Source organism: Artemia sp. Qi Xiang Cuo, chromosome 6, assembly GCF_049724085.1.
Source record: "Artemia sp. Qi Xiang Cuo chromosome 6, ASM4972408v1, whole genome shotgun sequence".
In the NCBI taxonomy this organism is placed as follows: Eukaryota; Metazoa; Arthropoda; class Branchiopoda; order Anostraca; family Artemiidae; genus Artemia; species Artemia sp. Qi Xiang Cuo.
The window spans coordinates 15,201,353-15,225,508 of record NC_142799.1 but is presented as its reverse complement, the minus strand read 5'-3'; the positions used below and the strand labels follow the sequence as shown (position 1 = coordinate 15,225,508).

The 24,156-nt window shown below is 37.0% G+C and overlaps 1 protein-coding gene across 1 annotated transcript in view; it reads left to right on the top strand.

Moving 5' to 3' along the window:
- Positions 1-24,156, top strand: part of LOC148950903 (zinc finger MYND domain-containing protein 11) — a 74,609-nt gene that overhangs the window by 15,532 nt on the left and 34,921 nt on the right. The window contains exons 2-6 of the mRNA XM_089090509.1: positions 178-345; positions 2,088-2,194; positions 5,198-5,377; positions 10,633-10,722; positions 15,933-16,017. Coding sequence (XP_088946635.1) covers positions 207-345; positions 2,088-2,194; positions 5,198-5,377; positions 10,633-10,722; positions 15,933-16,017 — 601 coding nt within the window. The 5' untranslated portion in view covers positions 178-206. The remainder of the gene's footprint in view (positions 1-177; positions 346-2,087; positions 2,195-5,197; positions 5,378-10,632; positions 10,723-15,932; positions 16,018-24,156) is intronic.

Genomic DNA, 24,156 nt, shown 5'->3' with positions numbered 1-24,156 from the left:
ATGTTTGAGGGAGGTATGATCTCCTCTTTTTAAAGCTTTAAAGAAAACAAGAAAGCTTAAGTATTTTTGCCAATCAGGAGAGTTTCTGAAGCCTCTTGTCTTTTGCCCAGACAAAAGAATTCTTAGTATTTGCTCAAACTTCTTGTTTGAAATGTTAATCAACTGAAAATCTTTCAGAAATCTGAGCTTCTGTTGAAAGAAGAAATATGGATCCTGTGATTCGCAGACAAAGCACAAGTCATATTGCTCAGTGGTTCTGGGATGCTATTGCTGGCCTCAGAAAGCAAGGTGTTGGCATTGAACAGATTAGTAAAACCCTTTTGAAACAGCATGAAATGAGTGAAGGTAAGATATTTTAATGATCTTTAAAACTAATCTTTGCATAGCAGCTTATAAAAGTGTATACTGGTTCATCTCTTGTGAGAGAGAGGGGATGTTAGAACATTTATGGGAGGGGGGGGGGGCTCAAAGAAATGCGACTTTTGCAACTATTTTTTCTTTCTTTTTCAGGGTGGTGTTATGCTGCCATATTAAGGAATCACTCTGTCGCCTATGTACGAGTATTGTAGCCTACATGCTTGCATGTAGAGTCAGGTGTCAGTGGGATGTTCTAGAATTGTTTGGAAAAAAACAGTGGATTGAATGTATTGAAGATTTGTAAAGTGTATATCGGCCATTTATTTCCCCAGGCGTTGAGGGGGGAGGGGCTATACTTAAAGAAAATGTTAAGTTTTGCTCTGGGGTCATCTGGATCTGGGGTCATCAAGAAATTATTTCATCTCTTATTTCCGTCCTAGAACCATCCTTTCTTCTTTTTTGATGTGACTTAGCAGATCACTGTCATTTAATGATATTATAAGTTTCCTATTAAGTATTTTCTTTTCACGTTTAGACAAACACACGTTTTTCTGTTGCTTTAAAAGAAGCCCCTGTCAGGTTGAACACCCTGGTTTCTTGGTCCTGGCCATATCTTCCAGATCCATCCAAATACCGCCTTCCTCACTGTAAAAATTTTGGAAAAATGCATAAACTTGGATATTTGGCTTAAAAATACGCTCTAGCTATATTTTATTCTAATTCTTGAAGAATCATACTTATTGGTATATCATATACAGTAGACACCCATGTACAGGAACAGCCTGTCAAGTAATGCAGTGCCTGTTATTCGTTTTTCTTCCCTTTTTTTAGTTTAGTCACCATAGGTAGACAGTGGGACCTCATATCTGTATTTTTTTAAAACTGTTTAGGAAAGCAAAAAAAAAACGAAATTATGTGTAAACATCAGGAGAAAAAGGTTTGTTGGACCCATAACTTTGTAGTTTTGGAACATGGTGACTTGGTTTTTGGAGCAAGATACTCATTGATCTGGCCGGATTCTTAGTTGCGCCTATGACACCGTGTGCTCACTAAATTCTACTGTTCACAAGTTTGTTAATTTCTTGATATAATTTTGGGTATTAAGAAAAAAATAAACAGAATATTTAATTCTCTGTAATGTCATTTAGTAAAAACATTTATATATTTTCATTTTGATATATTTTATCTTGTGTAAGAAATTTTTCAATATACGTTTATATACTGAATATTAAAGTAGGTCTAATATTTTGTACTTTGTCAGCCTTTTTTCTTTTTTCTAAGCTTATCATAAAACAAACGTATTACCCCTACTAGCCACTAAGCGAAAATATTTGCGTTTTATAAATGTATGTAGTATGTTGAATTTTTTGAGATGTCTAAACTTTCCTTCTTGTATCAAATAGGGTTGCCGTCATATCTCAATAATAAAGTCTAAACTAAAAGGGAAGTTAAAAGTGCATATTTTTGAAGGTTTATTGTACATGAAGAAAAGCCAATGTAGTATGCCAGTAAGCATGGTCACAAATGATTAAATGTTCCAAAAGGGTCTGGGGATCATCATATTTAGCTTAATCCGATTCCAGTGAATACCGGTATGTCCTTCAGAGCTCTTAAAGCTTTCTGGGGTGGCTATCGGCTTCAATTTGCGCAACTTTACACCATATCTAAAACTTATACTGCTCTGACCTATGCTTAGAAAAATAAATGTATTATTTGTTTTATTATTTTAGAGGATGTCAGAACACATTTGGATATGTTAGTAGCTGATGGTCTGCTCATTTGTGAGAAGAAAGGAGGCAAATCTGATCATGACTCTTATAGAATGCCTAACATGGAGGTAAATAACTAATTTCGTATTTAAAAAAATACACGTTCGCAGTGACTCAGGCGTGATAGGCTGTAATATTTTATACAATGAAATGGAATGGAGAAAGTATCCTGATCTCTTAGCTTAGAAGAAAAAGAATAAGAAAATATAGCTGATCTTGTATATGTTTTTTTATTTTTATTAACGACTCTTCTACCCTAATGTTGAGATCTTACCACAATGCTTCTGTTCTTGATTATCTGAACTGTTTCAATTAACAAGTAAGTGTGGGACTATGTCTTTGGATGTGAAGCTTAAGCAAAGAGGTAACCTTTTGGACGAGTAAGAGGTATTTAAGAGAATAAGTAAATAGTTCCTCCTGGACCATTTGCAGTGCACAGGACATCCATAGATTTTTTTTTTGAATTTATTTAACCGATAGGCTCCCTTCTGTGTCGGCCATGCGGCAGCTTGTACCACTGTGGCAGGTTTATTCCACTGGCCTTGTATTGCCAGACTAAGATCAATCCAATTGGCCATCACAGACCAACTTAATTGTGTAATTAACGTAAATAGTGTGTGCTCGCCTTTTTTTCTACATTTGATATTTTATATCGTGCTTTAATTTTACTAAGATGGTTTGGCATTTAATTGTTGCCAAACTTTGGCCTAGCTTTTATTTATAACGTATTTATCACTAAAGTATGATTGATCATTTCTGCATCTGAAGATTCTATGTAATAAAATGGTAAAATAAAACCAAAACCTAAAAAGAAAAATAGCATTATCTGCCATCATACATATGTCTTCAGTACAGGATTGGCACAGTAGCAAACTAGGTTTAATAACAGAGAAAAATAAAAGAAACAGAGCCAAAACACTCATAAATACCAAGGCTTTCGTTCTTTGTTTTTATTTAGTCAATGTAGGATTTTGTGAATGCTTGGAATTAAGTTTTATAATCCAAGGACGTGCTAAATGCTACGGCTACTATATACAAGTTCAAAAACGGGATATTGAAGTCAGACATGCTTAAACTCAAAATGAAAATAAAGCTTTAAGGAAAATAAATTCATTTTCGTTTTCGTATTTTTATGTAAGACTTGTATAAGTTTTTGAATTTTAAACTAGTACATTCCCAAGACAAATTTGTTGTATGTACGGGAGTTTCTTTGTGTGACAACATTGGCAAAAATTTTTAGACTATTTTCTAAAGCAGTCTTTCCCCCTCGAATACTTTTTTACAAAAACTAAGGTAAAAAACTTCGAAGTACTGTGCCAGTATTTTTTAGAACAAAGCTTTTGGTAGACTTGGAAAAATGTCTTCAAAAGCCGTATTTGCCAATTCCTATGATGTGGGAACTTTTTCACAGGAAACTGATTATAGCTTCCTCATCTTGTAAGATTCTAGATTATCTCACCTCTTCAGTGGGTTGACCTTTTTAGCCAGGACTTGACTTCTGGCATAGAAGATGGACTGAAAAGCTTTTCTCCCAGTTATCTTTTTTGCCATTATGAAACAACTCAATAGATGGACCTGGCAGCTTGAGATCTTTCGGAGGTGTTTCCCCAGCTTTACTTTTCCCACCGTTCCCATGCCTTTTTGTCTAAATTCTATCCTTTTCTGAGGTTTCCGTGAGAATCCTGACTCTTCATGTGTTCTTTATAGACGTGAAGAGGTATCCTAACCAAATCTCTAAATAAGGTTAAGGATTGGACTCCTATCTCCTAACAGCAAAACAAATCTTTCCCATGCAACGGGAGGGTTTACAACATCTTTTTGCAGTGCAACAATTTATCAGAACCTAGGATCAAATACGGTGCTCAGTGATTAAGAGTATGAATGCTTGCAGAAACGATCTACGCGATCTAGGCTATCTTATGATTAACCCTGCGTTCAGTATAGCCTATTGCAATCAATTGCAAATGATTTTCATCGCTGACGCCCAATGAAAATCATTCGTTTTGAAAGAAAATGGTTTTCATTGGCTGTTAGTGACAAAACTCAATTGTAATCGATTGCAATAAGGTGTATAGAACGCGGGGCAAATATCAGGGGTAATTCTTTGAATCATTATAAGAACACACTGGCTGTACATGACGTATTACAAGCAAGGAAAATAATAATAAACGAATAGTGAAATTAAATAGCTGAGAAAACGAGGGTAATATCAGACAGTGGATAGAAAAGAAGTGAAAATGACAAATGAAAAATTTACGTCAAGCTTATTTAGTTGTGTAACTTTTTTTTGTTATGCAGTTTATGCAGAAATATATGCTTTTGTCATTTTCGCTTCTTTTCTGTCCACTGGCTGATATTACCCTCGTTTTCTCGGCTATTTTACTAGTCATTTTTATTCTGGTTTGTCATGCTTCTTTGTATCAAGAACCTTCATCTATCCAACCTTGTATTTTTTCATAGATGGAGCATATTCTGTTAACTGTCCGAAAAGCAATGTATCATCATAAGAATTACGACTGGATAATGAGCAATTCACTAGTCCTTGGATGTTCGGTTGATTAGTTTTCTTGTTTTATTTAACTGTTTAAGGTCTGATTTTATAATTGCACCCCTCCCGCGCCCGCTCGTAGTTGATTGCTGTTGCAATGCCACAAATAAAACAACTTACATAAAATAGAAAAAAAAGAAAAAAAAAAGTTTTGTTTCAACAGAGTATTTACTTATTACAGCAAGAATCTCATTAGAGTCTTAATTATATTTACTTTTTTATCTTGTTTTTAGTCAAATTAGTTGGCGCAAAAATTATTTCTTTTTCAATTACTTTTTGTTCTCTCAATTTATCTAATTTCTTTATACATTTAGTTATTTACTATGTATTGACATATTTCATGTATTAAATCTATTTCTATTTATTTAATTTCTGGTTATATTATTTCTATTCTTCTATGTCTATACATTTTGTATATATTTTCTATATATATGTATTTCCATTTCTTTGTATACATTCTATTTAATTTATTCCTATTTATGTCTAATAACTATAATATACGTATATCTGTAATATTTTAAAGGAAGCTGAGCAATCTCTGGACGTTCACGATTGGTATTGTTTTGAATGTCATCAATCAGGACCAGTCTACTGTTGTCAAGGATGTCATCGAGTATACCATGGGAACTGTCTTCCGTTGACGTACAAGAATACAGAGGGCACGGTTGTATTTCTTGACAAATTTGAGTGTCCCAAATGTCTTGTAAGTGACATTTTTCCGTTAAGTTTTAAGTGTCTTTAAAGATTAAGTGACGTATCTGGCTAATCGAATGCCATCATTGGGACAAATAGTATGGGCAACTTGTAAAATTGGAAACTTGTGCTAGTGTTGACAAAAAAAATCGCCACCGCCATCTAGTGTTTGCGTTTATTGGCATTTTTTCGAGCTTCTTAATTGCGTTTTTCTCAAAAAATGACTTCAGATACTTACTATTGCAGTATTTTTGCTGCTTATAACTACGTTTGCTTTATTTGTTACACTGAAAGGATGCCAAGAAACGCCAAATGCTAGATGTCGCTGGTGATTTTTGTCAACACTGACGCCAGTTTCCAAACTTAAAAACTACCTGTACTCTTTCCATTGGAAACAAAAGGACATTTACTTTAATGACATGAAATTGCCCTATGGGAGCACAAAACACTAATGCCACAAGAAGTCGTGTGTTGATCCATTGAATCAGAAATAAATGTATGTAAAAAGCATGAAGCAGCGACATAAGTAGAATAGCAGAGGTCAGTTGAATTGAAAATAAATGTCAAATTAAAGTCGAATTGAACTTCAGTCGAATAAAAAAAGGAATTGTAGGCAAAATTACAGTAGAAATAGAATTCGCTACTATCCTACTACCGTATTCAGAGTAAAAGTAGTTGATTTTTTTTTTTACTCAGTTCATCTGGATGGAAAAAATGATAGCTAGGCTCTATTTTTTGCTCAAAAGAAGATCTATAGTGATGATTATACAGGCCTAGTAACTGTTTAGCTTACCATTACTGATTACTTACCATTACTTGATATTTAAAAATCGTTATTTAACAGTAAAAATTTCAAAATCATTTATTGAATTTTTCCATTTTTGGCCAAAATTGTGTAAAAATTTTGGCCGTGTTGCCCTTTTTATTGTGGTAAACATCCATTACGTTGGTTCGATTGTATTTCTGGCTGGGTTAGTCTGCATTTCGTCTTCTAAAGGAGATGATAAATGTAGATTCTTAATAAGGTAAATATTTTCTTTGGTTGTGGCATGGAGGTGAAGCGGTGTGCAATTGAAGCAAAAAAGGTCTTTTAAAGTTTTTTTGCCACAACTTTTGCTCAAAATAATCAATATCTAGAGTTGAATTTCCCATTGCATATTTTTCTAAATTTAAAAGAGAGCTAACCACCCCTGGAATATTAAAGGAAGACAATCACTGTTTTAAGCGGGAATTGTTTCGTCGCTAAATTAGTTTAGCGTGGTTTTTTTCAAACAGTTCGTGGTAACGAACTGTAAGTAAGGAGCAACCCAGCTCAATAGTGACAAAAACTCTAAAAAAACGGAATATTGATACCAATAGATATATCAAAAGAATCATTTTTATGGTGGTTTTAAATATATAAATTTTATTAAGTTTAGTCTTACGTATCGAAGGTTACGAACCTGACAAATTTTTCCTAATTTTCGACAAAGGGGGAAACACCCCCTAAGAAACAAGTGATCATAATGAAAGTCACATCATCAGATTCAACGTATTAGAGAACCCTGCTGTGGTTTCAAGCTCCTATCTGAAAAAATGTGGAATTTTTATATATTTTTTTTGCCAGAAGAAAGATCACGGATGCGTGTTTTTATTTTTTTTTTTTCAGGGATGATCGTATTAACCCAGTGGTCCTAGAATATCGGGATAGGGCTTATTCGAACAGAAAGTAATAGTTCTAGCACCCTTTTTAAGTGACCAAAAAATTGGAGAGCAACTAGGCCCCCTCACCCGCTCCTTTTTTCCCAAAATTATCCGATCAAAATTTTGAGATAGCCTTTTTGTTCATCATAGTTGAAAGGCCCAATAATTATGCCTTTGGGTTTAGCTTGATCCCCCCCCCCCACAGCCCCAGGGGAAAGGTCTTTAAGTTATAAAATTTGCCCATTGTTTGCGCATAGTATTTGCTATCTGGATGTATGCATACATTTTCGGTTGGGAGGGGACAAATTTTCTCCTGTTTTTTTTTCCACGGGGGAATTTTCCATGGGGAGGGAAGTTCGAAGGGAGTGAACTTGTCAAGGGAAATTGTACACTGGGGGAATTTTCCAGAATTCTTATACAAAATTCTTTTTATATTGTATGTCTTGGTTTCTCTTTTCCGTCTCAATTGTACGCGCGAAGTGGTTAAAAGTAATTGTCTGTGGTAAGTTTTCACCGGGATTGAATTGTCTAGAGAATATTTCTGTGGGGGGGGATTTCTCCTTGGAGGTGGGCCCCGATTTCCTGGCATTATTTAAAAAACGATCAGAAATGAAATAAAAAAAACAAGTTTTTATCAACTAAAAGTAAGGAGCAACATTAAAACTTAAAACGAACAGAAATTATTACGCATATAAAGACGGTTGCTCCCTCCTCAACAACTCGCTCTTACGTTAAAGTTTGAATTTTGTCCCAATTCTTTAAGAATGACTCCTGAAGCAAGGGCCGTTTAATTAGAACAATAAAACGGTTTTTTAAAAGCACTAAAAAATTTTGGCGTAAAGAGCGAGGTGTTGAGGAGGGGGCAATCCCCTTTATATACAAAATAATTTCTGTTAGTTTTAAGTTTTAATGTTACTCCTTACTTTCAGTTGAAAAAAACTTGTTCTTTTTTTATTTAATCCTCTTAAAGAGAGGACATTTTATAACAGTGAATTTTCAAGCCCCCTTTCCCTCCGTCCCAAAAAATCATAAGATTCTTTGGTTTCCTCTGCAATATCCTATGTGTTTCGGCTTTTAGGATGTTTTGTTTTTGTGTAATCCCGGAATAATTTCTTAGTGGTATAGAGATATGTAATGCTTTTTGTCGAGAGTATGTGTAATGAGCCACTAAGCGTAATAATGTCTCAAAAGTCTCGTACTAGAGTAATTATATCGATAATGCTGAGTGCTTATAACGCTAGCAGTTTAAGGAGCTTTTTTAAAGGTGTTTTTTTTTTACCATAACTTTTGGTAAAGTTATTGTCTTCTTCTTTTTTCGTCTAACCAAAGAGTAAGAGAGATAATTTTCTTGTAATGGTAAAAAGCGTGTTTTACTTCATTGGTTTACATGTATTCATAGTATTTATCTATCTCTGGAGAGACGAACAACCCCACCTTTTTAAAAGCTGGTTGCTTTTCCCCTATGCAAAAGTAAAAGAACGAAAAGCTTTCGAGTCAAGGGTTTTTTCTCTTCTCTTTTTCCCTCTGTTTCTCTCTTTTTTCTTTTTACCCTCTATTTCTCTGTGGCTTGGCTTTGAGGAATGATCAAGAATTTTTCTTAAAGGGCTCCAGTACCCCATTTAATGGCTTCCAACTTTTGAATGGCCAGCTCCATAAAATGTTGAATTTTGGATTGTACTTGAAAAACAAAACATATTTTGTCTGGTTTATTTGGTAATTAAATAATTTTTTTGTTGCATTTTTTTTTGCCAAAAATTGATAAAATGCCCAAAGTATTACTGCTTACTCATCATTTTTTTTTATTTTATCTACAAAGATATTTAGAATTTAAAAATTTTCTACCATTTTTTCCACGTGGTGTGTTTTTAAAAACCCGGCAGCGAAATTTGGAAGCAAAATTTTTAAAAGTAGTATATGTTGAAAGTGACTAAAAATGTTAAAAAGAATTTCAACCAACTAGCCGAGGTGTGATTTCAAAGCGCTTTCAGAGCAATATTGAAAGGAGTTATTTTAATAAAGTAAGATGTAGCGTGTCTTATTTTCTTTCTATTTGTGGATTTTTTTATCCAAAGAAAGGAAACTATAATTTGCTAACTAAAAAACTGAACAGAAACTTCCCAGGAAACCGTTGAAATATAGAAGAATATAGGAACTGCTTGAACAGTGGTATTAATGTTTTTGAATTTTGTCGTACTGTTTCAGGATCGTTTCCCTTTCCCTTTTCAATGGAGTTCATTATGTATTGAAAACTAGTCTTGTTTTTACATCCTTTAAAAAATTGTTACAAAGATACTTCAAGTGATCAGATCTTGTGACCATTGCAAAATAATCTAAGCACCATGAAACTTACAGCCTAGTATGATTTTTAAAGCTGAGAATATTGCGATAAATGTGATGTAAATATCAAGTTTCACAATTTAAAAAAAAAACTAAGGCATCTTAATTTTAATGACACTAAAAAAAAAAAAACACGGGAAGCGTCAGATGATTTGCTCCCAACTACGCATTGCCACTCCCGTCCGAAGACATTGAGTCAGGAGTTCGGTACATGCGCAACGCAGACCATTGGTCAGCATGCGAAAAAGTTTTTTTTTTTCAATTTAAATGTCTAAAATCTTAAAAGTCCATGCCTTTGTGACTTTTTTGTGTTTTCCTTAAGATTGGTTGATTTCACTGTTGTTCACTACTATTGAACCCAATACTCATATCAATTTCGTTAATATATCGTATGACCAGTAGACTTAATATATGACCAGTAGTATGCATTCGTTTTCGAAAAAATAAAAGATAATTATGAAAGATATACTTTTGCTCAACTTTATCAAAGGGCATTACTTGTGCTGCAACTTGTAATATATATATATATATATATATATATATATATATATATATATATATATATATATATATATATATATATATATATATATATATATATATATATATATGCTCGCTTACAATAAAAATAAGAGAAAAAGCGGAGTACCAACTGAAGAAAAAAAGAAAAACATATGTAACACCAAAACTTAATTACAATCGTCAAATCACATAAACAGTTGAGTCAGCGGTAAATCATATTGTTTGCTGAGAGATCGTATTGAAGCTCTCCATTGTCAATCACCTTTGTTGAAGAATTAAAGGCTCTGTATATATATGAGATCCCGTGTTAGAAAACCTTGGTGGAAGTTTTAGCAAAAATTTTGCGTATCGTTAATAAGTGCTCTGTGTTTTTCGAAATAAGTAATAAGTTACTATAATATTTAGGTTGGAGGAATCTATAAGGTTTCCTTGAGGAATAAGGAATTTATAAGTTTCACCTTGAACTTGTGTATAGCACAAAAACGAAGCATGCGAAATCAGATCATGCGAAATCATGATTTTGTGCTTTCGCATGGTACTCCGCTTTTTCTCTTATTTTTATTGTAAGCGAGCATATATATATATATATATATATATATATATATATATATATATATATATATATATATATATATATATATATATATATATATATATATATATATATATATATTACAAGTTGCAGCACAAGTAATGCCCTTGTGTATTCCCTTCTTTTTCTAGGAGAAGAAGACGAAAGAAGAGTGTAATGCTATTAAGCGTAAAATGCTGAACCGGTTATTAAATTACGTGCACTACCGCCTAATTGGCCGAGTAAGTATATGATTTCTCTACTTAGTCTTTATAATCCAGATGTAATATTATAATTGTAATTTTTAGCGAGTCAGGCCCGTATTCGGGTTTGAGATTCAGGCCCTTAAGACCTATTGCCTCTACTCCCTTAATCGCGACGGCTTAGCTTATAAGGTCACACCATTGACCTCCATTCCAAAGATGTATTTACTTCTTTAATGAATTTCTATTGTATTTATATGTTAATATAAAACATGGGTACACCCTGGATTTCATTATTAGGGGAGGTAGTCGCGACATTTCCAAGGAGGAGGATCAAACTGAAAAAAATCTTCGTTTTTGGCATTTTGTAACCAAAAAGTGAATATTTTTGACGATTTTTGTGGGGGTTGGGGTATTAAATTGGGGTTCCGGTGATTTCCCCCGAGAAAATTCCCCCCCCCCCGGAAATTTTCCCCCGTAGGAGATTCCCCCCCCCCCCCTGTGATTTCCCCCTAGGAGATTCCCCCCCCCCCGTGATTTTTCCCTCTAGGAGATGTCCCCCCCCCCGCTGAAAATTTTCCCCTCCCCCTCTCGGAAATAATCGCCACCGGAGAATACCCTTGCCTCAGACTTATTTGTATCGGATGTCACCCATGGCTCGAAAATTGTTGCAAAATTCTTCTCTTTCTCGGCGGCCTAAAATATAAGAGCGAATGGAGTAGCCTACACTTTTTAATTTTAAGTAAATAGTTGGTTATACACGGAAATACATACACGGTTAAAACGCTGCACTTTAAAACTAATATTTCTTGCAATAAGCCTCAGGTACTCCAGTGTCCCGACGTTCCCATAGTTTCCCATATGTCGTAGAATTCTGGCATTTAAATCCACATACTTTTTCTTAATTGGTTCACTAGATTGTCCCGCATTTGCTTGAATCACAACCGCCCTGCTAAGTGCTTGTTCGTGCTTGAGGATGCCCAAGAACTTCCAAAGGCTTGGGTGATGAGCAGAAACTGAAGACTGCAGTCTTCTATTATAACCCCCAACATTGTTGTTGGTCCTGGGGAGTTCATCTTTTGCTCTGTCGAACATATTCCAGGCATGGGGCGGAAAGTTGCAAGGTACTCTCCTACTTCCACGCATTCTAGCGATGTAGTTATCTTCAAAGTAGGTGATGATTGGCCCAAACACATTGTCAGTATGTTTTGCTACGACAGCTGTGAATTCAGAATGCAATTACGGAATGAGCACTATTGCAAGAACAGCTAGCATTTGGACGGAAACTGCAAATTCATCACCGTCTCCATACCTCGTCGGGCAGCCAAGGTCTTGTACTTCCTGTAGATACTCTGGCTTATATGGAAAAAATAGCCCTTCACTTCAAATGGCTGGAAAACCTTTCCTGAAGGGATTCTGTGCTCTCAAATCAACATCAGATAATACTGTTGTTAGATCTCCGTTCGTCGAACGAGACTTAAGAGAGTAGCGTGCGTCTTGTGTTTAACTCGGAATGTTTAAAAAAAATTATTAGTCATATGTTATCGCTTATGTGGATGGGATAGGATATTACACATTTTTTTAGATAAAACCTAAATACTGCGTTTAGTGAAATCAAAAGAACGGATTTGAATATAGAAGAACACTACATTTGACATTAGACCCTTCGTTACTTGGCTTAGATCAGAATCAGGATGATCCAGATTTTGGATTGTCTCCAGAAGAAAGGTTGAAAAAAAACTCAAAGTATGAGTGTGCATCTGTTCCAAGCTCTGAGCATGTTGCAGAAATAGTTGGAAGAAATTGTAAGACGCTTACCTTCAGACTATGTTGACCAAGGACTGGGTTAGAATCTGCTGCCGGGTTTCAAGCGTCTCGGTTGCTTTTCTTTTCATGTGGTTGCGGAGTTCCTGTACTTGAAAGTTATACTGGTTAGGAGCATGTGAATGTTCGTTCAAACGCCCAGCCAAAGCACCATTCTTCCCTTGATCTTTGCCTTACCTTTCCTTCGTCTGTCGTCTCAACTCGCATTCGAAACTGACCACTCCAGCCGCTAACTCTTTCTGTTTCGTGTAAACGAACCCTTCGAAGGCAATCTTGTCCTCTCCACGCGTTGATTTAAAATATCCCATTATTTTACTAAACTTGACGTACTTCTGATGTGACATGAAAAAAAATGAACTGAACCAGTATGTCACAGCTTGGGAGCCAAAAAAGCTTTTGAATGGAATGATCCGGGATGGTTAAATGTTATGAAACATTAATCATGGGATTTAATTAAGAAGATTAAGAGATTAAATTATGAGATTTCAATTTCAGTTTCAAGGTCTCACAGACGTTGTGGGGCTAGGAGGGTCGGAATCTCCTACGGGGGGAAATCTCCTAGACCCGTTATATTGATAACCCCGCGGTCCTAGTATTCATTAAGAGCCCTCGAGTCAGTTGAAGTACTGGGAACCCTGGACTGTAGAGAACTTGATGGTCATTGTATTTGATGGCGTATTGATCCAAATGCTTTACTCTTAATTGCGAATATGGCTGCGCTTCTGTCTGATAGGACCTGCTCATTCCTTGACTTGATCGACATTCAACTTGTATGATCTAATTATTTTATGATCTATTCTTAATCTTCCGCCCCTAATTCCTCATAATCATTTTGGGTAGCAGTTCTGTTGGGTTGTATTGTTTATCGTATACCTCAATTCCGAGAATGGTGGCTTTGGCTCCAGTCTCCAGTACAGAGGCCAATGAAAATGAAATCTGATAGACTTGGTTAAGTGCAAACTTGCACAATCACATGTCTTAAGAAATCAGGGAAAATCAGGAACTCCATTTTTAATGTTAAGGATTTTCTTTTTTAATGTTACGGAATTTCATTTTAAATCAGGAATTTCGTTTTTAATGTTAAGGAATTTCATTTTATAAGTATTTATAAGTATGTCCCAATGAGAGCGCTACTCCGCATCCTATATAAATATCACTAAAAGCCTCTTTCACCCTTTGATACAACAAAGCTCTTTCCTCCTTCAGTTAAACTATGTCATTACGGTAAGTTAGTAATTAAAAATATTGTTCGGGGGCCTATCACCTGACAGATCCAAAACCAAATCTGTTGTAAACAATCGCTTTCTGGAAAAAACGTCTTTAATATTTTACAGATAACTAGTTGAGCTGCATAAATGGAACTTCCAGAGATCTTCTGAGTTTCAATTAAGCTTATTCCTAAAAAGCTTTATTTACAAGACTCTTCTACTTTCTTTAAAATCGAGGGGACACTGACTTCGCGCCACCTGGTCTACGTCTCGGAACGCCACGTGTGCCACGCAGTTCCACCACGCTTGGCACAGTCCCCACAACGCTTGGCACAGTTCTGCCACGCTTGGTACACGCCATCTGGTATGAATAATTTTTTAGAGGGAGCGACCCCTCGTTTAAAATATCAAAGGGAGTTTCCCAGAAAGCGATTGTTTACTTTTGGAGGGCGTTTTCAAATACCCACCACCTCTCCTTTTTTTCTCTTCATAATGGTGACTTTTCATTCCGAATTTTGGCTTTTGGGGGGGGGGGGAATTGCAGTTTAGCAGCTTTAACAAAATTCAAAAAATTAATTCCTTCTGGTGTCAAACTGGCAACATACTGTGCAAAAGGGAGACATGGTTACCACTACGCTAGAAATCCAATCAATGGGATTTTAGATAAACTATTTGAATACAGGTGATTAAATTGTAAGAATGTTGGAATTTGTCCCGCTTCAACTCCCCCCCCCCCCCATTCTTCTTGACTTTCATCTTCATACAAAAAAAGCTTGTGGGGTTTAAGATTTATAACATAACGTACTAAGTTAATCAATAACATCAAGGCAAATAATTTAATAGTTGAAAATCTTTGGCTTCCCTTCACTATTTGAACTCTCCTGGAATTTTTTTTTTTTAGGAAATCGTTTGTTTATCTTATGAACTGATATAGCTAAAAAGCAAAAAGAAAGGGTGATAGGCATTGGTACTAAAAAAGTGATTGAATGAAGCGAAAGCTATATTACACACATAATGAGACTTTACTTAGCAAATGGGTCAAATTGATTTGAAGAAATACGTTAAAGGTATCTTAAAGAATTTTAAAAAGCTGAGGCGGAAATATGAAAAAAATAAATCTGTTGTTTATTATTATTTTCAAAGTGTTTCGGGAGATATTCTATTTAATTTTGTTGGATGGTGGGTGTTTGGCTCTTTTTTGTTGGGGGGGGCAGGTTTTTTTGGGTTGTATGCTCTTTGCTGCAATGCTCTTCTAATGGTAGCCGTTTATATTACGGCTATACATCAATGGTAATCTGGTTGTAATACGCATAGGATGAGATTTTACTTAGTAAATGGACCAAAGCAAATAAATCAAGGAGAATTACGCCAAGGGTATCTTAAAAATTGAAAAAAAAAAACAACAAAAAAAAACTGAGTTAGAAATACGAAAAAAAGTCAATTGTTAGTTGTTGTCAAGATTCTTTTTTTATGAGGTGATATATCTTATTTGAGTTTAGTGGTTGGCGTGAGGTTCCTCGTTTTTTCGGAAAGGGTGTTTTCTTGGTTGTGTACGCTTGTCGGCAGTTTTAACCAGATTATAGTTTGTATTTAGATAGCTTTATAACTTAACATCAGTCTCTGTTCAAGTTCATATCAGTATTTAGCTTTTTAGAATTCACTAAATGGTTTTGCTAGGTAACGCTGGACTTAATTGTTTTTTCTTCTCATAAACTTGCTTGACTTTTCTTCTCTTAATAATTTTCATACTCTTTGGGCGAGTTCTAAGTCAAACCATGAACAGCTAAGAATCTAGCGCTCCTCCCTAATATTTTTTTCAACTTTGTCGATTTGTCTCTTTTCTGTCTGATGATAGTCCCAATTGTAACCAAAAGCTAAAATCTAGTTTTAAAGTATCCTAATTGTCAAACTTTTATTTGAAGGCTTCTAAGGAGTGATACAATTCTTGGCGCTCAATGGTGAGGTCTGTGGAAAAAAATGTGAAAAATTACATTGTTGTACCACAACTTTTGCTTTGGGGGAGGGCTTTGAGTAATTTTGGGGAGGGGGGGTCTTGGGAGTACGAAATAGTGTTTTAGTCATCTTTCAAAATTTTCAGAAATGAATAATCGTAAGTTAATATTAAATTAATTTATAGAATTCCAGACTTGTTATTTTTAAATCAGAAATGAATTTTTAAATTTTGGAAATAAAAGTAATCCTTACTTTCCTTTGCAGCTGCCATACCCAGTGATGCAAAGAGATCTGGCGATACCACCGATAGATATTTCAAAGACAAATAAGTCCGCTAAGAAATCTCCAAGTGAGTTATGAAGTGTTTGATACTTTGTTTAATGTAGTTTGTTGATAAGACTTGTTGAAACAGTCAGACTCATCCCATACCTATTCACGGATGTACAGGCTAAGGCAAAAGTATGGCCGTGTTGCATGGTCTCTGCAGTGCCGTTCTAAGCACTATAATAATTTAATTGTTACCTGCATTAAAATAAATAACGGTGTACAAAATACAATTAAAATACAAAAAACAAGCAAGAAAAGGTACACGGATTGAACAACACAGCTACAGAAAACGCACTAATTTACAGATTTCACGATCTGCTGGGACTGATGAGAGCGTAGTATTTAATTTTAAAAATAAAAAAAAAATAGAAGAATTAAGTTGTTAGTAGAATTAATTGATTAATAAAAAGCTTTTCCAAGTTTCTAAAAACTTTGAAGTTCTTTTCTAATTAATAACAAAATAAATAATTAAAAATTGATTACTATATATTAACTAATCCATTAATTAATAAATATTAATTTATTAACTAATTAAAAAATTAATTAATATACGGCTGTCAATGATAACTAACGATTTCCAAGACTCGCTTGCAAAAATATCCCGAAGTCTAAAAAAAAATCCCAAAATATTAAATAATAATGATAAATAAACTCAGCACCCTTTTTCAGGTTACTGTTTAAATACACTTTTCCCGATATTTCAAGCTTAGGATTGAAATTTAAAGATCCTGGAGAAAATCCTTAGTTCCCTGGGGAAGATCCTTAGTTTTTCGAAAAATCTTGACAGCTCTGGTGTAACAATTGCGTAGATACAACGTTGCTTCATAGTGCCTACATGCCAGGGGACCTAGAGAAAAACTAGAAAAAGGTATTGACATGCACTTCCTCAGAAATTCCGTCTAAAACTAATTGAATAATCAGTAAAGACAAAGAGAAGACCACCTTAACAAACCATAAGCTTGAAACCCTTGTTCAAAATAGCCTTGAGCCTCATTATAATAATTAGAGTCAAACCACGGACCTAGTTACACATTGCGCGGAAGTCAGAGGGGATTATAACACTGCAAGAGAAAACCTGCCATGCCTAATGCAAGTAGAAGGTTGCAATTTTAAGGGATAATAGGTTAATAAATATACTATTGAGAAGTAATTTAGGTCAGCTAGCTAATATGAGGATTCAGAAAAGAGTGTTCCAGACAAAAATAGATTATAGTCTATATTGTCGGTCAGAGGTTTGGGGTTTCGCTAAAGCGGCTAAGATAGAAGTATTTCAGCTAAGATATTTTAAGAGAATCTTAGGCCTAAAAGCATCCATTTAGTTCAGTGGTAATAAAAAGAGATTTGATTCTGTTTTACTTTAAAGAATGCTAGATTGATTAGAATTGTGGATTTTTGGGAGAAATTAATTAGGCTACCTGGAGTTCGGCTTTTTAGTTAACTTATTTGGAGAGTTTGGAGAGTAAGAACGGTAGACAAGATTCGTGGCAAAATCAGGTCGTGAAAATATTGGACCATTGTGGCCTGACGGAGATTTGGAATGAAGGAAAGGGCCCGGTGGATGAGAGCGTGTCAGTATGGAAGAAAGTCCAGCCAACCCTAAACAACCAAGAAATACAAGAATGGCTAACCCAAAAGGACGAATGAGGTTTTACTCCTGAGCTGAAGCGTGTTTGGGGGGGGGAGTTTTATTTTAAATTTGGGTTGAATAGGGAGGATTTGCAGAATTTGTTGTTGCTAAGGGGGGATAGTTTGGATATAGGAGAGAGAAGAAAATTTTTGGGAAAGTTTAGGCTACCGACCGGCCCTTAATTTTGCCCTGTGTGTGAATGAGAATCTTTCATGTTGCATCCGAGTGTGAAGAGCTGTTTGTGTTGCGGGATGAATGTTTTGGACGAGTGTCTGGGAGTGATTGTTGGTTAATAGAACGAATGTCTGATAGGAACGCGTATGCTATTAAACAGTTGTTTAAGTTCCTTTGTATAGGGATTAAATAAAGAGAATTTTATTTGAGGGGTGTCTGTTAACGTTTATAGAAGTTGAATTTTATTATGGTTATTGTTTGTTGGTAAAAAATGATGTTGTATGTTTTTTTTTCTTGGTTTGTATTACTAATTGACAACGCTGCTCTGTCTACCGCCCCTTATTTTAAAGTTGCAAGCAATGCTTTTCAAAGTGTTATTTTAGAACTTAATTAATTAGTTGATTTGTTTTCTTCCTGATTGAACTTAGATTTCATTTGATATTTCGATTGAACAGAAGAAGCCCAAGTTTATCTTCAAACTTTATTATTTCTTGATTCTACATCAATTTTGTATCTTTAGTTCTTTGTTATTTTTATTTTAATTATTTTATTACTTCTGAATTGGTGACAATAAGTGGAGCCAATATTCTAAAATACAAAATTCATCCAAAGAATTTTAGTGACTAGAGTATTTGCAATTCTTAATTATGGTGACGAAACGGAGGGGCTTGTCAAACTAACCTGCTAGTGACGTTGAGTGTGTCTGGTAGATTATTCCGAGTATTTGCAATTCTTAGTAATGGTGATGAAACGGAGGGACTTGTCAAACTAACCTGCTAGTGACGTTGAGCGTGTCTCTGGCAAATTTTCCTTAGTGTTTGAAATTCTTAATTATGGTGACGAAACGGAGGGACTCGTCAAACTGACCTGCTAGGGGTTTTGAGCGTGTCTCTTGCAAATTATCTTGAGTATTTGCAATTCTTAATGATGGTTATGAAACGGAGGGACTCGTCAAACTGACCTGCTATTTGTGTTGAGCGCGTCTCTGGCAAATTATCCCGAGTACGTGGGCAATTCTTAATGGTGGTGATGAAACGGAAGGACTCGTCAAACTGACCTGCTATTTGCGTTGAGCGTGTCTCTGGCAAATTATCCCGAGTACTTGTAATTCTTAATGATGGTGATAAAACGGAGGGACTCGTCAAACTAACCTCCTATTTGCGTTGAGCGTGTCTCTGACAAATTATCTCGAGTATTTGCCATTTCTAATGATGGTGATGAAACGGAGGGACTTGTCCAACTGACCTGCTATTTGCGTTTAGCGTGTCTCTGGCAAATTATCCCGAGTACTTGCAATTGTTAATGATGGTGATGAAACGGAGGGACTCGTCAAACTAACCTCCTATTTGCGTTGAGCGTGTCTCTGACAAATTATCCCAAGTATTTGCCATTTTTAATGATGGTGATGAAACGGAGGGACTCGTCAAACTAACCTCCTATTTGCGTTGAGCGTGTCTCTGACAAATTATCCCCAGTATTTGCCATTTTTAATGATGGTGATGAAACGGAGGGACTTGTCCAACTGACCTGCTATTTGCGTTGAGCGTGTCTCTGGCAAATTATCCCGATTACTTGCAATTCTTAATGATGGTGATGAAACGGAGGGACTCGTCAAACTGACTTGTTAGTGGCGTTGAGCGTGTCTCTGGCAAATTATCCCTAGTACTTGCAATTCTTAATGATGGTCATGAAATGGAGGGACTCGTCAAACTAACCTGCTAGTGGCGTTGAGCGTGTCTCTGACAAATTATCCCGAGTATTGGCAATTCTTAATGATGGTGATGAAACGGAGGGACTCGTCAAACTGACCTGCTATTTGCGTTGAGCGTGTTTCTGGCAAATTATCCCGAGTACTGCAATTCTTACTGATGGTGATGAAACGGAGGGACGCGTCGAACTGACCTGCTATTAGCGTTGAGCCTGTCTCTAGCCGATTATCCCGAGTATTTAAAATTGTTAACGATAGTGATAAAACGGAGAGACTCGTTAAACTGACCTGATAGCGGTGCTGAGCTTGTCTCTGGCAAATTTATGCCGAGTATTTGCAATTCTTAATGATGAGGATGAAACGGAGGGACTCGTCAAACTGATCTGCTAGTGGCCTTGAGCGTGTGTGGTAAATTATCCGGAATATTTGCAATTCTTAATGAAAGGTGATGAAACGGAGGGACTCGTCAAAATGACCTGCTATTGGCGTTGAGCGTGTCTCTGGCAGATTATCCCGAGTATTTGCAATTCTTAACGATAGTGATGAAACGGAGGGACTGGTCAAACTGACCTGCTAGCAGTGCTAAGCGTGTCTCTGGAAGACTATCCCGAGTGTCTGCAATTCTTAATGATGTTGATGAAACTGAAGGACTCGTCAAACTGACCTGCTATTTTCGTTGAGCGTGTCTCAGGCAAATTATCCCGAGTATTTGCAATTCTTAATGGTGATGATGAAACGGAGGGACTCGTCAAACTGACCTGCTATTTGCGTTGAGCGCGTCTCTGGCAAATTATCCCGAGTACTTGCAATTCTTAATGATGGTGATAAGCGGAGGGACTCGCAAACTGACCTGCTATTTGTGTTGAGCGTGTCTCTGGCAAATTATTCCGAGTATTTGCAATTCTTAATAATGGTGATAAAACGGAGGGACTCGTCAAACTGACCTCCTACTTGAGTTGAGCGTGTCTCTGGCAAATTACTTGCAATTGCAATTGCAATTACTATTACAAAATGTCTCTGGTAAGTACTTGCAATTCTTAATGATGGTCATGTAATGGAGGGACTCGTCAAACTAACCTGCTAGTGGTGTTCAGCGTGTCTCTGGCAAATTATCCCGAGTATTGGCAATTCTTAATGATGGTGATGAAACGGAGGGACTCGTCAAACTGACCTGCTATTTGCGTTGGGCTTGTCTCTGGCAAATTATCCCGAGTACTGCAATTCTTACTGATGGTGATGAAACGGAGGGACGCGTAAAACTGACCTGCTATTAGCGTTGAGCCTGTCTCTAGCCGATTATCCCGAGTATTTAAAATTGTTAACGATAGTGATAAAACGGAGAGACTCGTCAAACTGACCTGATAGCGGTGCTGAGCTTGTCTCTGGAAAATTTATGCCGAGTGTTTGCAATTCTTAATGATGAGGATGAAACGGAGGGACTCGTCAAACTGACCTGCTAGCAGTGCTGAGCGTGTCTCTGGAAGACTATCCCGAGTGTTTTCAATTCTTAATGATGGTGATGAAACGGAGGGACTCGTCAAACTGACCTGCTATTTTCGTTGAGCGTGTCTCAGGCAAATTATCCCGAGTATTTGCAATTCTTAATGGTGGTGATGAAACGGAGGGACTCGCAAACTGACCTGCTATTTGTGTTGAACGTGTCTCTGGCAAATTATCCCGAGTACTTGCAATTCTGAATAATGGTGATAAAACGGAGGGACTCGTCAAACTGACCTCCTACTTGTGTTGAGCGTGTCTCTGGCAAATTATCCCGAGTATTTGCAATTCTTAATGATGGCGATGAAACGGAGGGACTCGTCAAACTGACCTGCTATTTGCGTTGAGCGTGTCTCTGGCAATTTATCCCGAATACTTGCAATTCTTAATGATGGTGATGAAACGGAGGGACTAGTCAAACTGACCTGCTATTAGCGTTGAGGTTGTCTCTAGCAGGTTATCCTGAGTATTTACAATTCTGAACGACAGTGATAAAACGGAGGGACTCGTCAAACTGACCTGATAGCGGTGCTGAGCGTGTCTCTGGCAAATTATCACGAATACTTGCAATTCTTAATGATGGTAATGAAACGGAGAGACTCGTCAAACTGACCTGCTATTAGTGTTGAGGTTGTCTCTATTAGATTATCCTGAGTATTTACAATTCTTAACGATAGTGATAAAACGGAGGGACTCGTCAAACTGACCTGATAGCGGTGCTGAGCGTGTCTGGCAAATTTATGCCAAGTATTTGCAATTCTTAATGATGATGATGAATCGGAGGGACTCGTCAAACTGACCTACTAGTGGCCTAGAGCGTGTGTTTGGCAAATTATCCCGAATATTTGCAATTATTAATGACAGTGATGAAACGGAGGGACTCGGCAAACTGACCAGCTAGTGGCCTAGAGCGTGTGTTTGGCAAATTATCCCGAATATTTTCAATTCTTAATGACGGTGATGAAACGGAGGGACTCGTCGAACTGACCTCCTATTTGCGTTGAGCGTGTCTCTGGCAGATTATCCCGAGTTTTTGCAATTCTTAATGATGGTGATGAAACGGAGGGACTCGTCAAACTGATCTGCTATTTGTGTTGAGCGTGTCTCTGGAAAATTATCCCGAATACTTGCAATTCTTAATGATGGTGGTAAAACGGAGGGACTCGTCAAACTGACCTGCTATTAGCGTTGAGGTTGTCTCTAGTAGAGTATCCTGAGTATTTACAATTCTTAACGATAGTGATAAAACGGAGGGACTCATCAAACTGACCTGATAGCGATGCTGAGCGTTTCTCAGGCAAATTTATGCTGAGTATTTGCAATTCTCAATGATGATAATGAAACGGAGGGACTCGTCAAACTGACCTGCTAGTGGCCTAGAGCGTGTGTTTGGCAAATTATCCCGAATATTTGCAATTCTTAATGACGGTGATGAAACGGAGGGACTCGTCAAACGATCTGCTATTGGCGTTGAGCGTGTCTCTAGTAGATTATCCTGAGTATTTATCCCGAGATTATCAGCAGATTATCCCGAGTATTCGCAATTCTTAACGATAGTGATGAAACGGAGGGACTCGTCAAACTGACCTGCTAGTGGTGCTGAGCGTTTCTCTGGCAGACTATCCCGAGTATTTGCAATTCTTAATGATGGTGATGAAACGGAGGGACTTAAAAAACTGACTCGCTAATGGCGTTGAGCGTGTCTCTGGCTGATTTTCCCGAGTATTTCCAACTCTTAATGATGATGATGAAACGGAGAGACTTATCAAACTGACCTGCTAGTCGCATTGGGAGTTTCTCTTGCAAATTATCCCAAGCACTTGCAACTCTTAATGATGGTGATGAATCGCACGAACATATCAAGCTGTACTGCTATTGGTGTTGAGTGTGTCCTTGGCATATTATCCCGAGTATTTGCAATTCTTAATGATAATGATGAAACGGAGGGACTCGTCAAACTGACCCGCTATTTGCGTTGAGCATGTCTCTGGCAAATTATCCCGAGTACCTGCAATTCTTAATTATGGTGATGAAACGGAGGGACTCGTCAAACTGACCTGCTTTTTGTGTTAAGCGTTTCTCTGGCAAATTATCCCGAGTACTTGCAATTCTTAATCATGGTCATGAAACGGAGGGACTCGTTAAACTGACCTGCTAGTGGTGTTGAGCATGTCTCTGGCAAATTATCCCGAGTACTTGCAATTCTTAATCATGGTCATGAAACGGAGGGACTCGTTAAACTGACCTGCTAGTGGTGTTGAGCATGTCTCTGGCAAATTGTCCCGAGTATTTGCAATTCTTAATGATGGTGATGAAATGGAGGGACTCCTCAAACTGGCCTGCTATTTGCGTTGAGCGTGTCTCTGGCAAATTATCCCGAATACTAGAATTCTTAATGATGGTGATGAAACGGAGGGACTCGTCAAACTGACCTACTATTAGAGTTGAGGTTGTCTCTAGTAGAGTATCCTGAGTAATTACAATTGTTAACGATAGTGATAAAACGGAGGGACTCGTCAAACTGACCTGATAGCGGTTCTAAGCGTGTCTCTGGCAAATTTATGCCGAGTATCTTTGCAATTCTTAATGATGATGATTAAACGTAGGGACTTGTCAAACTGACCTGCTAGTGGCTAGAGCGTGTGTTTTTTGGCAAATTATCCCGAATATTTGCAATTCTTAATGACGGTGGTGAAACGGAGGGACTTGTCAAACTGACATGCTATTGGCGTTGAGCGTGTCTCTGACAGATTATCCCGAGTATTCGCAATTCTTAACGATAGTGATGAAACGGAGGGACTCCTCAAACTGACCTGCTATTAGCGTTGAGGTTGTCTTTAGTAGATTATCCTGAGTATTTACAATTCTTAACGATAGTGATAAAACGGAGGGACTCGTCAAACTGACCTGATAGCGGTTCTGAGCGTGTCTCTGACAAATCTATGCCGAGTATTTGCAATTCTTAATGCTGATGATGAAACGGAGGGACTCGTCAAACTGACCTGCTAGTGGCCTAGAGCGTGTGTTTGGCAAATTATCCCGAATACTTGCAATTCTTAATGATGGTGATGAAACAGAGGGACTCGTCTCACTGACCTGCTATTAGCGTTGAGGTTGTCTCTAGCAGGCTATCCTGAGTATTTATAATTCTGAAC